Raw genomic sequence first — 19,206 nt, 5'->3', positions numbered from 1 at the left:
AGAATAGGCACCTTCTTTAGGTGGACTACCATCCACCGCAGCTAATAACCCACTTTCTCACACTCTAGATCGCATTTCACGTAACTTTGTGAAATTTCCAGGATAAGAATATAATGAGCGTACACTTAGAATAATGTGTCTTCTCCACTATTATTGCCTATTCAACTACTCAACATTATACAAAATTCACTGCACTGCACTTCAGTGTCTGATAAGTAAGATTACCGAGGAGTACGCCTGATTAATGCAAAAGCTTAATAGCAGGATAACCCCAATACATTAAATCCACCGCCCCCACTCCCATATTGAATCATCATTTCTGCCACTGGAACAATGTATAACATGGCTGACACATAGCTACACTACTTTACCATTCTTATCTAGGATGTCTCTCTGACAAACCAATGACACAATATTCATCCTTGTACTCAGCCATCCACGGCAGTATCTGGACTAGTGTAGCACACTCCTTCTCCGATATTGTGAGAAACCAAACTCAGCCGATAGTCGCACCTGTACTGTAACACTGCCTTACACCATTTCACTTTTGATCTTTAGAGATATTTGTTTTAAGACTCTGTGATGACATCTCCATTATCCCAAAGATGCCAGCCTAGCAAATGTGACACGTAAACTAGTTGTTCAAGGATTGAGGTCTTGTACCAATCCACACCTCCCCCTGAATCATATCCCGGACTCATTTTAGCCAATCTCAAGCTGTAAATCTGCAAAAAGCTGAAGCTTTCATATATTGGAAATCTTATGTTTTACTTTATAGCCCTTGTTTTTTTAATCTATAAAATGTTTTTCTTGAATCTCTATTTGTGGTACTAAAGCGCATGTATCTTCCATCATCATATGGATTACTGCACAATCTGTACATGACTTTTACATATCCCATTTAACTATGTGCAGCACATCTATGAAAGTGTTCAAATCTAATGGAGTACAAATACCAATTTAACTATTCTGTAAGCAAGAACCTGTATATTGATCACAATAGAGTAAGAACTATAATGGGCAAAGATTGGCATTTACTGAAGAGTGATCCCGTTAATGGCAAACATACGCAAAAATGACGTTCAGAAGGGCAAACTCAATGAAGGACGAACTAGTCAAAAGTAAGGAAAAAAATAGGAAAATAATTTTGGTTGAAAGCAAAAGATCAATTTACTAAATATAGTCAAGTGCATAGCGTTTAGAAATAGTGAACATATGACAGAATTGAATATCCCAGAGAAAAGAAAACACAGAATTAGAGAACATTTCAACTGCAGAAGTGATATTGTGGTTTATAAGCCCATGTCAAAAGAGCTATCTAGACAGTAAGATTGTACTAGTTCATAAACACATCCTGCAACAGCTAGGAGCCATCCACAGCTAAGATAAAATATTACTGGGTGCTAGACACTTCCATAGTACACACGGTGGGGATGGCAGCAACTTGAAGTATGATGTTATTGATGTCATGAAAAAAATAACAGGGCATAGAGAAAAGGAGTTGCACAATAAGAGGACATAGAGAAAAGGAGTTGCACAAACTGGAATCCAATTATATATTGGCCTTAGATATCATAGAACCCTGGGGTCTGACTGTAGATGAGGAATTCTATGTACATTTGAAAGAGTAAGTATTGAGTGATTGTCTGGTGAAGGTATATTCTACTTGCTTTATTTCAATGATGTTGTTTGAGGATTTTACTATTTTTATTTCACTGTATTTCAGATTTTTTTTAAAGAAACTTTCAAGCATCATTTACCTGGATAACATAGTTGATATGAAGATTTCAAAGAGCTGATATATCTGAGTACTGCCACTTGGAAGTTATTTTGAATATAAATGCATTTCATTTCATTTCATGATAATTTGGTAATTGTGGATTTGATGTTAGAATAAGTTTGAAGTGTTATGTAAATCTGAATTAATTCTGTTTTAGTTTAGAGAGGGTACTATAGTTGTTCCTTGTGCCCCTTCTCTCCCTTCAGTTTTTCTCTTTCTTATTTTGTTGGTATGCTGATATTAATTATACAGCCCACTGGGGCTTGACTGTGGAAAGTTTGCGATGGAAACATTATCAGCCAAATACAGAAGAGGTTGTTTGCAGTTTAGGAAATGCAATGTAAATTACTATTGCACGTCTCTTTTATTTACAAAACTGAGGAAATGTTGATGCCTGAGAAGTATATTTTTATGTCTATGTACATTACTTACTGGTGGTATTTAATTGCACTAAAAATGGCATCACATATCATGACTAAGACTGATGTTGGCAGCCGGAACACGAGGGCACATTACAGATTGGCTCAATAAATGGTGGGAAAAAAGCACTGCTGCTGCTCGAGTGCCGCTCTTTACTGTAATTGATGAAGGTTCAGGAGATTTGTAGGGCACAGATGGTAGTCGCACCTCTTGTGCAGCACCACTGGCATTCGGGTTTCACACCAGCAACCACCAATCACATCTGAATATCTATATATATATATATATATATATATATATATATATACACATACACACACATTTATATACATACATATATATATATATATATATATATATATATATATATATATATATATATATATATATATATATATATGGATTTCAGTAGATATAAAGAAGGAACAGAAGAGAAAGAAAGTGAGAAAGAAAGGAGAGAAAAGGGAAAAAAGAAAGCCATTACGTCTTGCCCGATTGCCTGATTAGCTCCATAAAGTCATCAGGGGCCATTGCCTGTGAAGTAAGCCTAAATTCCATTACTGAAAACAAAAACTGCCCCTTACCGCTTGCCTGTGAAGCAAAGTGAGTGCTTTGTACTGCAGTAAACTACTTCAGATGCAACAGAGTTGGGGCTAGTAAGCAATTCAATGGAAGCAAAGAGAACAATGGCTTGTGAGGAAGTCTGAGCAGGAAGTCAGTATAACATATACAAGCACTGAAAAATAGGAGGACCTGAGCACCTGGACCGAGAAACTGAAGTACAAATAATAGTTTTCTGTGGTGTTGGGGTAGATGTGGGAAATTTGAGGCACCCATTTTAGATTACACTAAGATTTTTAGCTCAGCGATAATATGGTTGACTGATACACATAATCTGAAGTCATGCAGTCAACAAAACAACTATGAGAGAAACATACACAATCACACTGTAATAGCAGGAGTATATTTTAAGTTGAGGGAAACAGAAATAGTACGAAAATATTTGGAAAGATTTGCTGCTCTTACCCTTTTGGCAGTAGATAGATGTCCAGCAGCGATATTCCATTAGGCCATTGATTTGGGTCTTTACACAAGGCTTTTCCACATCAAGGATCCCAGGGCACACATCAGCACACTCTTCAACTGGCTTATTACCAACAATGTAGTTATTCTCGGTGGACTCCAAGACCAGCATCCAGTCAATGGTGGACATGTAGCACAGCTCTTGGTTCCTTTCTATCCGGATGGCACCCCGAAGGATGTTGGTGAGGCTGTGCAGGCCAATATCTCGCAAATGAGGCATCTCATATATAACCAGTGCATAGTTGAAAAAAAGGTCTGTTCCTCGGATGACAGACAAGTTGGGAAACAAATCCCGAAGACTTTCCAAGCCGTACACACGGAAGAGGAGCAGGTATTCTGTGATCACAGTCAACTTTGGGAAGCTAAGGCCGTGGAAGTCTTCGCATTTGCTACTGAACATTAGAAGAATCTGCAGGTATCCCTCAATGATTGTGCAGTTTTCCAGTTTCCTGAGTTGGGAGACCTCATTGCGGATATCCATACTCCCACAAACTGAAAAAGAAAATGTTCAATTAAATGTCAAATATTATAGAATACACAATTTCTCTTCCACATTGTTCCATGCACATTTAATTTGTGATCAAGATTTTAAAGTTAAGGGTTACTAGCTAATGAGACGGAAGAATGCAAACTTGTATAGACACTGCAAGTCATATAGAGTCAGTTTACAATTCTCAGCTATGTTTAAGTATTGATGTTTAAGGCTAGCACTTTAGACAAGACATAGACTGCAACAATTGAAAGTAAAGACTTTTGGTATATTGCAAAAGCCATAGATAAGTGAAAAACGGAATAGTATATAAAGCTCTTGTAAAGGAATAGTTGCATCATGTGTCCAACATGATTATTTCAATTACTTTTATGTAGACAGTGGCAGATATACAACAGAAAAGTATGGCATTTTGACTTTAAAACATTACTGGAATATAAAATCTAATGTACACCTGCCTTAGTTGCTCATTGATATAAGGTGTGTTTTTTTACAGGTATCAAAGATGTTCAAACAATATAGAAATCAAATATTCGTATTCATATATCTTACACATATAGGGCCAGATGTAGGAAAATTGCAAATTGCGACTTGCAATTTGCAAGTCGGAAGGACTCGCAAATTGCAAGTCGCAATTTGCAATGCAGAACGGTGTCTCAGACACCGTCTGCGAGTCGGTATGGGGTCGCAGAGACCCACCTCATTAATATTAATGAGGTGGGTCGCAAATTGCGGCCCCATACCGACTATAGGCACTCGCAAACATGGAGGCCTGCTGTAGTCAGCAGACCTCCATGTTCGTGACTGCTTTTAAATAAAGCAGTTTTTTTTTTTTTTTAAGTGTAGCCCGTTTTCCTTAAAGGAAAACGAGCTGCATTTAAAAAAAAAAAAACGAAACCTTTAGTTTCGTATTTTTTCAGAGCAGGTAGTGGTCCTTTGGACCACTACCTGCCCTGAAAAAATAGTTTTGGGTCCATTCACAAAGGGGAAGGGGTCCCATGGGGACCCCTTCCAATTTGCGAGTGGGTTACCATCAACTTCAAGCGGATGGTAACTGCGACGCCATTTGCGACTGCATATGCGGTCGCAAATGTTATTGCATACCACTCCGAATCGCAAATAGGAAGGGAACACCCCTTCCTATTTGCGATTCTGAAATGCATTTTGCGAGTCGGTCCCGACTCGCAATATGCATTTCTGAATAGGAAAATGCGATTTGCGAGTCGCAAACAGCAATTTTTGCCGTTTGAGACTCGCAAATGCTTTCCTACATCTGGCCCATAGTTTCTCTAAATAGTATATATGTTATAGACCCATATAAATACACTAACACCACTATTTCTTGTGTTAGAATCAAGAATTGTTTAAAGAAGGTCTTTGCAATGTGTAGTGACTTTTGATTATTTCACAAGATCCTCCCCCTCGAAGGCACAAGATATATATATATAGTAGAAACTTATTTCACAAACGTTAACAATGCACCAGTTAAGAATCCAACCTAAACTGTCGACACCTTCATGGACCCCGTTTCAAATGTAAAGTTTCAGTTCAAGCATTTATTGAGCCCAGGCTAAATGGCAGGTTACCAACCATTTGGGTGCTTCACTCAGGTAGCAAGAAAGCTGCACAGTGATAGTCCCATGTCACCTGTTCTTTGCTTCAAGGACAGAGTATCCCATTTGCTCTTTTCTCTGCTGCTTCACCATGATCCACACTCCTGACGCCATTTCCCTCTGCTGTCACCACTCAACTCCAAGCAGCTTAAGGCCCCCTGCCTACGCTTCCTCCCCAAACCTCTTTCCTGTGAAGCGAGCAGTTGCAGTGGCTTTTCTTTGGATTTCCTGTTGATGAATAGTGGGATCTTGAGGGTTTATTGATATTTCAGGTGACTCCATGTGCACCAGTGTAACTTCAGCTCACCCAAGCAAATTGAAGCTAACTGAACTTTGCCCAAGTGTACAGCGTACTTAAACCCTGTGCCCACTCTTATTCATATATCCAACATTAATAATTGTGCCAATGTCCAGCCATGGAAAAGTGATTGAACATCATCTAGAGCACTTGTTAGAAGACACATGACTCCATAAAGCGATGGGTCTCCAGCTCAAGAAAACATGGCGGGGTATACCAAAATAATCAAACAAGAAGTAGTTGGTTGTATGGACCTGACACTACAATCAACTAAGCCGCAAGTGCCTCGCTCACTGAGTCATCCATATATAGAGACTGTCTAGAAAGCTTCCTTTTTTACCATGCCCATCTAGGCACAGTTGTACACAGAGGAACCACAGTAGAAGTGTATAAACTAGGCTCCAGCTATCCATTGCTCCTCCTGGTACAGGGTGCATCCCAGTGCAACACTGGTGATTGATCGTAGACCCTTGAGGTAGATTAGTGGACTTGAAACAAAAGGCCTGGTTTTTAGATCCCTATGTGATAGGAATGAGCCAGTCATATGCTACAAGACTTTTTTCACCCTACACCAAGGCTAGAGCCTCACCTCCAAATGTCTGACCACAACACAAATTGGGTAATCATCAGCCACAGGCATTACATTTAAATAGACCTTTAAGGATGGCATAAAAAATAGTTGTATTTGTAATGAACAATGTGATACCTTGCACCACTGCAGGTTTCCATATTTACTGCCAGCTCTAAGCAGTCAACTCAGTTTGATTTTTAATCGGAGAAGCAGCAGATCATGGATCAATTATACAGTATTGTCCTGATTTCGGCAAAAACAATAAGAACTGCAGTTTAGAGACAGCAAAAGTTAACCGAGCTAAGTCACAAGCAGGAAAAGTGAATATCCAGAATCATACAGTATGGCATACGAGGCAAGCATAATTTGAAAATGTGTCCTCTGGATTTAAGCATGACCCAGGTATCATTAGGTTGAAGCATGTTCTCAGACAATTGGAATGAACACATCTAGTGAAACCCCAACCAGACATTCTGGCAAATGCCCTCAAATCAAACTGATAATTTCTGGACCTTAACCCGAGTGCCTGGACATATGGTTTCATAGCATTAGTTAAGCTTAATAAGACTGAGAACAAGTGCCCAAACAAAAAGATAAGTTGGCAGATCAAGTCACCAAAAGGCAGAGACCTCCAAATTCTACTCTGCTCCCCATCCCAAATTATGAACTTTAATTGACACTTTACCAAAACTAAGAACCTTGATAGCACCAGTGGTCAAGCTCTAGGGAGCCCGAAAAAAAGTGTTTTCTTTTTTCCATAAATATTAGAGCATATTGTATGAATATGTAACTTCATCATCAACCACTGATGAGGACTGGAATACCTTTCTCGGGCCAGGCCATGCACCTAAGTGAATGTCCTTAGGTCACACAGCTAGCAGATGACAGTCTACAAAATGAAAACAGAAAGATGCAGAAAATCCAAACAATATGAAACTACATTATAAGGACCCATTGAGCATGCTTGCTGAGGTTCATACAAGGTGGCTACACCAGACACCCGCACCCATGGAGCCTCTGCCATTTTTAAGAGCCACAACCAGAAAAAACACCTTGCCTACTGAGACACTCAAGAGCACCAAGAGATGAAGAAACAGGTGTTGAGTTATTCAAAAACTGTGTCAGAACATCGTAAATTAGCTAGTTTATGCATCAAACATTAGAATTCATCATTATTGCTACATGGCCCATGGAGAGCTGAGACTGGGAGGTCACTTTTTGTGATCCTATTTCTCAAGGAATCTTTGTCCATCTGTTAGAGAAATGCAGTTGAAGCATCAATCTGCGAGGAAGTAAGGATTTGGTCTACTATATATATATATATATATCTATATAGATATATATATATATACACACATATCTATATATATATCTATATATATATATCTATATATATATATGACAGACATCTCATTCGGGACTCTGAATTACCTATATAAGCTAAATAAATAAATTTATCAACTAAATACGAGCGCTTTGGACTCAATTGACTTCGACACTTGGGAGATACGTGATGGGATCGGTGCAGCCATCAGATGGCTATCAGTCCATCTGTTGATGAAATAATATATATATATATAGATATATATATATATAGCTGTGGGTCCTTATCATGCAGTACACTCACAAATACTGTCTTGGGTCTAGTCAGGCTCATTTATTTAACCTTAAGTTCACCCTGGGTAGCTGTAGCTGTAAGCAGTAACGCTTGAAAAAGAAATTATGTGTGAAGTATTTAACAGCACCAAACAATGAAATAGGAAAGTCAGAAGACACAAAATAAACAAGCATTTGCAATGCAACGGGTCTCGCGTTTGCTCGTGCTAGAGATAATAGCGTTGTAAACTCCTAACCCGACTTTTCACTGGTAATGAAACCTATCGGCAAAAGTGCATTTATGTACGTAACCCGAAAAAGTGCAATTAACTGTGTAACAAGGCTGATATTATGTAAAGCGCTCGACTTCTGCCAAACGAGATCGCGCTGGGAAAATAGAGAAAAAGTAGTCCACGAGCCGGACAGAAAACAGTGAGCCTCGCTTGTTTTCTGTACTTGGTCGATGCCCTCGAGGAGGGCTATCCACCGGAAAAGGCATGACATGTGCATGCCTTCCACTAATGAAACTAAGCACATTCTAGCAGGCAAGCCCACAAGCCAATGACAGACACCGATGTGATGTGGACAGGGCTCAGAGCCCTTTTTATTTACTAAAGCATCTCGCTTAGCGAAACGCAAGCGCATGCGACACAGACTCGACCCTAAAAAGACACACACTTATATGATAGATTATGATTTTATGAATGTTTAGAGTCCTAGATCATCAAAATCCATCAGAGGGTTCCGGAGATATGATTTTTTAAATATTAATTAACTTTTTAAATCAACCGCAAACAAGCATTGGTCAACAGAATGTGTGTAAACTTTTGATACGTTTGAAAGAGTTTGTTCAGCAACTTCAACACAAGTTGGGCCACCAAATCTGACAGGATAGAGGTTTAGGAGGCCAGTAAGGATACTTTTGACAGTTTAGTGGCCATCAGAGCCTTGGCGATTTTGGATCTTCCAGCAATGATGTCCCTGGTGCTTTTCCAGATGGCCAGCCAACTGACCCTTGGAGTCGACTGCTTTTATCTAGGGTAGGCAATCAACTTCTCCCCAGGCCAGGAGCCATGGACACGATCTACACTTTACTAGTCAAAAGTGCAGTCCTTCTGATGATGCAGCCTCTTTTTGTGCCCTTTCAACACCAGCATGATGGTCCTTCTTTGGTCCTCTCTCCAAATCCACAGTGTACTGAGGGTCAGGGTGGCAGTGGTGCCAGGGGTGCCATAATTAACCCAGGAAAGAGCCCAGAGGGGACAACGAGGTCACTAGCCAATGGGCTAGCAGGTCCCCTCCTCTAGGGTAACATAATTCCGGTTTGTGTGGCATCTGGCTATCCTATAGTGCAACATTCCTGCCCCTTTCAAGATAGTACGAGCCTTCCTTTCTCATCAGGAGTTTAATAGCCCACTCCAATGGTGCGGCTACCTAAGGGCTACATGCCCATGGGAAACCAGTTCTTACACTGGATTTCCCTCTCTGTCCCGGTCTCCACTTGCATACAGGAACAAAAGGAAGTCTGCTCAGGAGTGTTCTCACCATTTTCCCTTCAAATGTTACTTATCCTTTTAAGCTCACCTTTTGGGCTAACACCTGAGGGGCCATCCTGGGAGAGGAGGTCACTCCTCACTTTGCAGCAACTGCCTTTGTTTCTGAGCCTGGGAACTGTTCACACATCAGCCCAGGTAGGCAGAAAGCTGTGTGTGCGCACCAGGGTCCTTGTGAGGCCTCTGGACTAGTTGGGGCACAGAGTGGCAACTTTCAAAAAATTGCTTAACTTTAAAAATGACATGAATGTCGACTTGGCTACAAGTCACATTTAAAGCCACAATTAATTTGATACTTTACAGTACCCAGTTAGGTAGTCCCATTCAGAAGTTAGCCAGGTTGGGTTGTCAACCTGTAACTGTGTGTTAGCCAATGGAGCTACTAACTTTCTTCAGCAAAACAAGAACCTTTGGGGGTTTGCTACTAAGACATTTATGAAGCTATATGTCTTGCTTAATAATATACAGCTCCTTGCCATAAGGCTCGATAGGCCTTCCTTAAAGGAGACATATATATTAATAAGAGGCTTGGGGACATTGTCAATAATGGCAATGGCAAAGTTGAACTTGCAGTGTGACACTGCCTTTCCAGTCTGCAGTGGAAGGCTAAGAGCCATGTTTTACTTTTTGTCATGCACAGGGTGGCATAACCAGAGCTACAGCCTTCTGTGGACACTCTGCCTTACATAACCTTTACACCTGGATACCATAACCTAGGGACTTATAATTAGGTCAGTACTTGCCAACTGGGGCACACAATTCAACATAACTTTTGTTAAAGGGACTCAACACGGTCACTGAGGTCTGGACAGCAGGCCTCAGTGCACTCTAGGAGTAAAAAAACACAGCAGCTTATAGCCCAAATGGGGAACAAAAGTGGCAGGAAACCTGCAAAAAAACGTATTTCCTTACATAGACATAAGAAGAAGCAAAAGTGCATACAGATTTGGGTTGGCCCACGTCTGATCCATTAATTCCTCCGTGGGTTGTTTTTGGAGTACAAGATCAGAGTAGAGCTGTCATAATCACCCATCATACCAGCAAGCGAACACACAAGTGCTACTGCAAAATAATCAGGTTATATAAACAAAGGTTACGTTAAGTGTTTAAAATGTGCCACTAGGTGAAGGTGGTGGACACCAACACTTGTTTTTGGGGACCGGGCTTGTTTTCTATCGACATAAGACCTTGACCCAGGGTGAGTGAGAGAAAGGCAGAAAAAGTAGAAAGAGAAAGATAGAAAAACAGTGACAAAAAGATAAAGCAGTGTTTGAAAAGAGCATGTAGGAGTGAGATAGAGACAAGAAATGTAGGGTGGTGGAAGTAAGTTGCATGAGGTGGAATCAAGTCTAGGCAACCTTGGTATTCAAAAACCTGGATTTGGCATTCAGCAGTGCAGTACTCCTAGGATATTCCTTGGGCCCCCATGTATTTTTTTTTTTTTAAATGTAAGCACTGGTTGAAATGGTGTCTCATCGCATTGGAAACAAAGGAAGCCACTGGGCACCTAGCCTCCCTACACTCCCTAGATTGATGAGAGGCTTCCACTTCGTGGCCGTCTCTGAGCAGTCTTGGTAAGTTTTTGCCCTCTCTGCATGCAAACATGGATATGCTCCACCCTATACTTGTACCCAAGAGACACCCACATTCATGCTCATTGTATTGCTTGCAAACATGGCAACAAGCACTTCAAGGCCCTGCTTCAGGGTTTCTATTAAAATGGCAGTATGAGTAGTGATGTGCATTTTCTTCTAACCTCTGTTTATTACGCAAATTTGTCTAGTACCTGATTAATATGCTTTGAGATTATGGTGCATGAGTAGCTCTGTTCATTCAAAAAGGCGATAACGTCTCAACAGCAGGGTCGAGAAATCAGAGATAAAATATTCTGCAGTTAATTCACATACTTTCAGGTTTAGTCTGCAGAGAATATGTGGATGTAATTGTGCTCTGTGGACTTGGTATTTTTGTGGTTCCTTGTTTACTGAGCTCAGAGGCATGCAACCATCAATAAGGCGGATGTACCGTTTCTAAAAATACCAAACTGCCAATTTCAATGTGTATTTAGATGTTGAGAGTGACAAAGTGGAATCAAAATCTGAATTTGTATATTGATCGAACTAAGGGCCTGACTTAGAATTTGGCGGAGGGGTTATTCCGTCACAAACATGACGGATATCCTGTCCTCCTTATTACGATCCCTCTGTATTACGATCCCATAATAGCCTATGGAGATCGTAATACGATGGACGGGATATCCATCACATTTATGACGAGTAACCCATCTGCCTAACTCTAAATCAGGCCCTAAGTCAGGCTACAGGGCTAATGTCCATTTGCCCAGAGCACTAGAGATAAGCTCTCACGCTCACCGCCTGCGCACTATTTTTTGCGAGACTAAACGGGGGGCTCCACGTCGCTTTGCAATCAATACGGTATCATTCTATGAGAATTAAATTTACACCAATCAGAGCTCAATAGAGTATCCTTCGTGGAAATTAAATGTTCACCACGACCTTGATGCAGTCTTGTTAACATCGTCAATATATACACAGTACATTCTGTCACTTCTATTCAGTATGTACATAAAATAAAATATTATTGAAAATGATCTTCCAAATATAGGTGTGCAAAGCTCACTTCTGTCACCTTCTCGAAGTTTAAAAAGGTGAGAAAACAGTAAAAGTGGGTTTTGTGGTAAGAAAAAACACAAAACCTAATCGATGGAAGTGAATCCTCATGCCTTAAACATTTTATGTGGGAAAATCTCTCAGATAAAGATATGCATGAGAAATTCCATCCACCTGTTAAGGCAATTTTTCCAACTTCAAAAAGCCTTGAACCATGTCAACTTCACAAACCTTTTCCAGCAGTGTTTAAATCTGGTAAATAGTAATTAAAAGTTCGACAACTTCACTGATGTATCAATGTTGTTTGTGGATTTAGTACTGTCAGTCATTGGACTTTACACTCATAAATTTGCACACGTGCTCTTAGCCATTTAAGATTGATCAGATTTTAACATGCAGACCTAGCTGACAAGATAAAATGGAACTCTAGCCTAATTAAGATACAAAAACAGTCAAGATATAATGGAAATCTAGCCTAATTAAAACACAAAAACAAACAGATACGGTAAGAATTAGTATTGAAGTGGGACCAAACACGATAAAAAGATGGGAAGATAAATATCTGATTTGGTGGTTCTCCCATGACTACAATCCTTTAAAAAAAAAAAGGCAAAATTCACAAGGAGTTCTTCAGTAAGTCGATATGAGGTGCTCCTGGAATGACAGAAGTAAGTAAAGAGGTCCTCACACCTACTCACAGAAACCAAACCATTTCTGTAAATAATGCAGAACTTAAATTCTACTGCACAGTGGCGGAAAATGAGAGCTGAATAAGAATTGCAACAAATCCAGGCCAAGGGCTTGGATCTACAATTATAAAGCAGGCATGCACGTGGTAAATCATTGATCCTGACCCCGAGCATGAAATGTGCCCTCACAGCTGGCCGAAAGCCCTCAGGAAAAGGGCGGGCTGGTTAAGTTACAGCATGGTACTTCACACATTCTGTAAATGGCACATTCATCTACTGAGGGTACTGAAGCGTGCTCTGCAATGCTTCTTATTAGTATGCAGGGAAATGTGTGGGAGGTTTAGGTGTCTGGTTCTTCTAATATAATGCAAACTGTGGACGTGTTGGTATGTCCAACGCTGAGAATCTTCCAGGATAAACAAATTCACTTTTATATACCAGCTCTTTTCTTTAATGCTTTGGGCAGCAGATAGCTACGAGTGATAGCCTGTGGCCGAGACTTTCACAAGCATCCCACCTATCACCTTAAAGTTTTCTCAAAGACATGCCCTGATTACCAAGGACACTTATTAAAATCAATTTATTAAAATACCGAGATACACACTGTAAGAAAATGGGTTATTAATTGAGGGCGCTAAGTACCCACCTCTAGTAATAATTACAATGTTGGTCAAGGTCAACCATAAAGTCACTAAATGAGCCTGACCTCAACCCGCTGATAGCTATTATACAAAGCAGAGAGGTTTAACTTAGATGCTAAAACAGTAACAAAATTGAGATGCAAAACAATAAACATCCCAAAATAGAGTACAATTTAATAAAGAAAATTACATCAGTTATTTTAGATAAACAAAAACTTCAAAATGAGGATAAAATGATGAAGATGACTACTTCTTCAGGGATGGTTTTGAGTAAGTTTTTGCAATATATCAGGTTTAAATTCTTGACTTTTCCGCTGGGCTAAAAATGTCTCTTCCATAAACAGTTGCATTTCTCTTATGTTTAAGTGATTGGGGAAAGTCAGGGCAAGCAGTTGAATAACACCATAAAATGAGAACTTGGAATTTTGAGGGAAGAAAACAAAATAAAATAAAAATAATTGTGATTTGTCTAAAGAAATCCAAGATTCAATAACTCTCTAAATATAAATGGTTCTGCATGCTTGGTAAGTTGACCTGTACTTATTCAAAGTACAAGAAGCAAACAGGATTTTGACTTTAGTTGAGAAAGAGGTACCCACAGTCGTAATCTCAACTCTAGCAGGTTGCCTTTTTCTGATTGGTCTTCTCAGATTTTGGTCTTTTACTGACTTACTTTTTCCTCTTAATGTAACATTTTGTCAGTCAGTGTGTGTGTGCTCTGCCCATAAATCGTACTGTGAAATTAATTACACTCAACTGCCTTATTCAACTTACCAGTAAGGCCAAGGTAAGCTGGATTTGGATGTTAAATGCCATATTTGGTCTACAGTGTGTATTTACACCATCCACACATATGACTAACGAGTATGTCTCTGGGAAATGCCATCATGTGCTGGCCTGGCTGTAGATGGAAACTACTGCAGGGACAAATAGGAAGAGTGCTCTGCTAAGCAAATAACTGCCTTTCACACATTTGGTATGTCACCCCTAAATTGGCCCTGAAACATACATGGCTGGGTGCTTAGAGTAGCAAAGGGCATACTAAACAATAACGAAATTAAGTCCCACAGTGAAAAGTTGCCAATGTCTGTTTGCCATTGTGTGAGCAGGCCTGGTTTGCTTTGGAAAACGGTAGAAACAATTAATGGCTCTAGTGTACACGTCACTCCTAAAAACTGTAATTTGTAGTGTTTGAAATCAAACTGGAACCACAAACAGTTTTATTGGCTGCTTTAGCTCAGCCGACTGTAATGAAGTCTATACATGGGTGTGACCGACTCACTCCTAGAAGAAAATGCAACTACATCTAAGAGCAATAATCTACAAGTGATGTAGCTATGGGCCATTTAGCAGGTGTGAGTGAAATGGGTGGTAACATAGCTAGATGGCAACACAACAAACTGCCACAAAGCCTCCTCGAAAAGGGATCCTCAAAAAGGGATCTTAGTGGCAGAAACCTCTTCATCCCCAGAGCCCTTTGAGACATGCTTCGCTGTCCACAGCAGGGGTGAAAACTAGTTCTAGAATAGGGAGAGTCATGGTCTCTCTTTTCCTTAAGAGAGTCGCTCGCAACATGGGGTCTGCGACTGTTTGGAAATTTAAATAATTAAAATAATTACTTATCAAATTCATTAATATTAAAAATAATTAAATAATACTAGCATATTAACGATGTATATGTAAGTTTTATATATATATATATATATATATATATATATATTCACACCAGTTTGACAATTAAGTAAAAAATGCGGCACTCACAGGATTACAGCAGATTGCTTTTATTGCATAACAGGACCCCAAACAAACTAACACCAATGCGTTTCGACCTTCTAGGTCTTGGACTATCCTTGAGAGGACTGGACAAATATGCCTGATTTTCAAGGCCCGATTCCTTTGACGTGAGGCGTGACGCCTTCATTGTGCATTCTGCTGTGTGGGTCATGCAAGTGAAAGTATGGAGCTTAAGGTCAGAGACTTGTATTCCTGTTGAGGTCTTTTTAGGGTCAAGCCTGCGAGTGCATGCTCTAGCACGTCTCCCTTGCAAGACTCAGTAAGTGACAGGCATGCTCCAAAACCTTTACTGTACACAACAGTTTGTTGGTTTGCATGGAAATCTTCTTAACAGCCTTGTAATTCATCACTGCAGGGCAAGCATCATTTCTGTTCCTCTCTGTGGAGCACGAACCAACCACTGATTGATTCAACTTAATCAGTGCCCATCCACTGCTCCCAACAGGATTGAGGTACTAGTTTGTTCTTTTTAATCTCTAGTGCCCAGTAAACAGAAGGCTTGTGACTGGCAAAATCCTGCCCAGCAGTACAAACAAAATTGCATAGTTTTATTTTTTTATACCTAACTCTCTTTTAGTGTCCCAAGTCATCTTTTCTCACTTTCCACTCATGTTTTCTTTTGTTTTTGCTTGTGGAAGCAATTCTCAAAAGATGACAATTATCTTGTTGAAATATTGCAAAGCGGCATTGTTTCTTTATTATGTATAATTTCTGAAATGATACTTTTAACACATAATCGTGCAGTACACCCCAGTTCACCCACTCCAATCTGCCCACTACAATCCACCCACCTTCCCCCACCCCAATCCACCCCACTCCAATCTAAACCACTCACCCGGATCTGATCCACTCTAATCCTCCCAACCCACCTCATTCTAATCTGCCCCACTCCAATTCACCCCACTGCAATCCAAAACAATCTGTACCACTCTAAAACAATCTGCCCGACTCCAACCCAAAACAACATGCCCCACTCCAATCCAAAACAATGTGCCCCACTATAATCCGAAACAATTCAAAACAATATATCTCGCTGCAATCTGCTGCCCTCAAATCCAAAACAATCTGCCCTATGCCAATCTGCCCCAATCTAAAATAATCTGTCCCACTCCAATCTGCCCCACCCAAATCCAACCCACCCTACCCATTCCACCACAACCCACTCCAATCGTATCCATCCGCTCCAGTCTACCCCACCTCAATCCAATCCATACCACCCCACTCCATCCCAATCCATCCAATCCACCCCACTCCAATCGAGTCTACACCACACCCATCCAATCCACCCCCCTCTCATCCAATCCACCCCACACCAATCCACCTACATCAATTCAATACACTCCACTCTAAAAAGCCGTAATACAAAATATGCCCCTCTCCAATCCAAAACAATCTGCCCTGTCCAATCTGCCCCACTTCAATCGAAAACCACCACCCCCACTCCAATCCATTTCAATCTGACCCACTCCAATCTGCCCCACTCCAATCCAAATCAACCTGCCCCACTCCAACCTTTCCAACTCCACCCCGCCCCACTCCAATCCCAAACAACCCACTTAAATCCAAAACAATCTGCCAAAATCCATACACTCCTCCTCACCCCAATCCACCCCAGTCCAATCTACCCCACTCCAATCCAATCCACCTCACCCTAATCCAATCCACCGCAGTGCAATCCACCCCTCTCCAGTCTGATCGAGTCCACATTAATCCACCCTACTCCAGTCCAATCCACTCTACTCCAAACCACCTCAATCTACCCAACTTCAATCCAGTCCACCCATCTCAATTCAATCCTCCCCACTTCAACCCAATCCACCCAACTCCAATCCATCTCACTACATTCCACCCCTCTAATCCAATCTACTCCACTCCAATTCACCTCACTCCAGTCCAAGCCACTACAATCCACTCCAATCCCCCACCCAAATCCAATCTTGCCCACCCCATCCAATACCCCAATCCAATCCAATCCATTACACTCAACCCAAACCTCAGTGCCACAATTGACCCCACACAGTCAATCCACCACCCCTCTATCCAATCTACCTCTTACAAATCCACTCCACTCCCATCCACCCCACCAGGATCCAATCCACCCCAGCCCCATCCTCCCCCAATCCAATCCACCACACACCAATCCAATCCACCTCACCTCAATGCAATCCACCCCAGTCCAATCTATCCCACTCAAACCCAACCCACCCTACCCCACCCCAACCCATTCCACCACACCCCACTCCAGCCTAATCCATCTGCTCCAGCCCACCCACCCAACTCCAACCCACTCCAATCCAATGAACCCCACTCTACTCCAATCCACCCCACGCTACCCATATCCAAAAGACCCCACTCTATCCCAGTTCATTCCACCACACTCTTAACCAATCCATCCAACCTACACCACTTCAATTCACCCCATCCCAATCCAATCCACCCCACCCCAGGCTACCACAGTTCAGTCCACCTCACTCCAATCATATCTTCCACCCAATTTCAATCTACCCCACTCCAATCCACTCAAATCCAACACACCACACCCAAATACAATCCACTCCACTCTAATCCACCCACAGAAGTCTACCACACCCCAATTCCAAAACACCCCACCCCATTTCAATCCACCCCACTCCAATCCACCCCACTCCAATCCACTCACATCAATCCACCACACTCTACTCCAAATTCACTCACTCTATCGTAATCCAATCCACCCCACTCCATCCCAGTTCAGTCCACACCACTCCAATCTATCCAGTCCACCCCAATCCAACCCTCCCCACTCTACTCCAATCTACTCCACTCCAATCCACCTCACTCCAGTCCAACCCACCACAATCCAATCAAATCCATTGATCCAATCCAAACCACCCCACCCCTATCCAATCCATTACCCATTACACTCAACCCAGTCTTCCCTAGCATAAACGACCCCACTCAGTCAATCCACAACCCCTCTATCCAATCCACCTCATAAAAATCCACTGCACTCCAATCCAATCCACCCCACCAGGATCCGATCCACCCCAATCTAATCCACCCCACACCAATCCAATCCACCTCATCACAATGCAATCCACCCCAGTCCAATCCACCCCACCCAAATCCAACCCAGGCTGCCCCATCCTAATCCATTCCACCACACCAAACTCCAATCTAATCCACCTGCTCCAGTTCACCCCACTCCAGTCCACCCCACTCCGATCCAATCAACCCCACTCTACTCCAATCTACCCAACTCTACCCCAAACCAATCCACCCCACTCCATCCCAGTTCATTCCTCCACATTCTTATCTAATCCATCCAACATAGCCCACTCCAATCCACCTCACTCCAATCCAATCTACTACAGTTCATCCCACCCCAATTCCAGTCCACTCCACCCCATGCTATAGCAGTTCATTCCTCCCCACTCCAATCCAATTCATCCACCCCACTGCACTTCAGTCCACCCCACCCCACCTCACTCCTTTCCAACATACCACATCCCAAGACAATCCACCCTACTCTAATCCATCCCACTGAAACCCACCCCACCCCAAATCCAATCCAGCCCACCCACCCCATTTCATTAAACCCCACTCAAATCCATCCTACTCCAATCCACCCCACCCCACCCCAATCCACTCCACTCACTTCAGTCCACCACACTCTACTCCAAATCCACCTACTATATCCCAATACAATCCACCCCTCTCCACTCCAATCCACTGCTTCCCACCCCAGTCCACCCCACCCCAGTGCAATCCACCCCAGTCCAGTCCAATCTAATCCACTCAAGTCCAATCTAATTCACCCACTCCAATCCAGTCCACCCCACCCCAATCCAATCTACCCTACCCCTGTCACTCCATTCCGAACTACCCACTCTAACCCAATCTAGCCTACCCCACTGGAATCCACCTTAAATCCCATACACCTCACCCCATTTCACCCACCACTCCAACCCACCCCACTCCATCCCATCCACCCCAAACCAATCCACCACACTATTCCAATCCACCCCACTGCCTCAACCCACTTCAGCCCACTTCAACCTACTCCACC

At 41.9% G+C, this 19,206-nt stretch overlaps 1 protein-coding gene across 1 annotated transcript in view; it reads right to left on the bottom strand.

Annotated features, from left to right (window-relative positions):
* INSRR (insulin receptor related receptor) overlaps nt 1-19,206 on the bottom strand; it is a 449,037-nt gene that overhangs the window by 321,909 nt on the left and 107,922 nt on the right. The window contains exon 2 of the mRNA XM_069217860.1: nt 3,227-3,775. Coding sequence (XP_069073961.1) covers nt 3,227-3,775 — 549 coding nt within the window. The remainder of the gene's footprint in view (nt 1-3,226; nt 3,776-19,206) is intronic.

The sequence above is a fragment of the Pleurodeles waltl genome, chromosome 12, assembly GCF_031143425.1.
Source record: "Pleurodeles waltl isolate 20211129_DDA chromosome 12, aPleWal1.hap1.20221129, whole genome shotgun sequence".
NCBI lineage: Eukaryota > Metazoa > Chordata > Amphibia > Caudata > Salamandridae > Pleurodeles > Pleurodeles waltl.
Note: the sequence above shows the minus strand (reverse complement) of the source record. Positions and strands in the feature narration are given on the sequence as shown.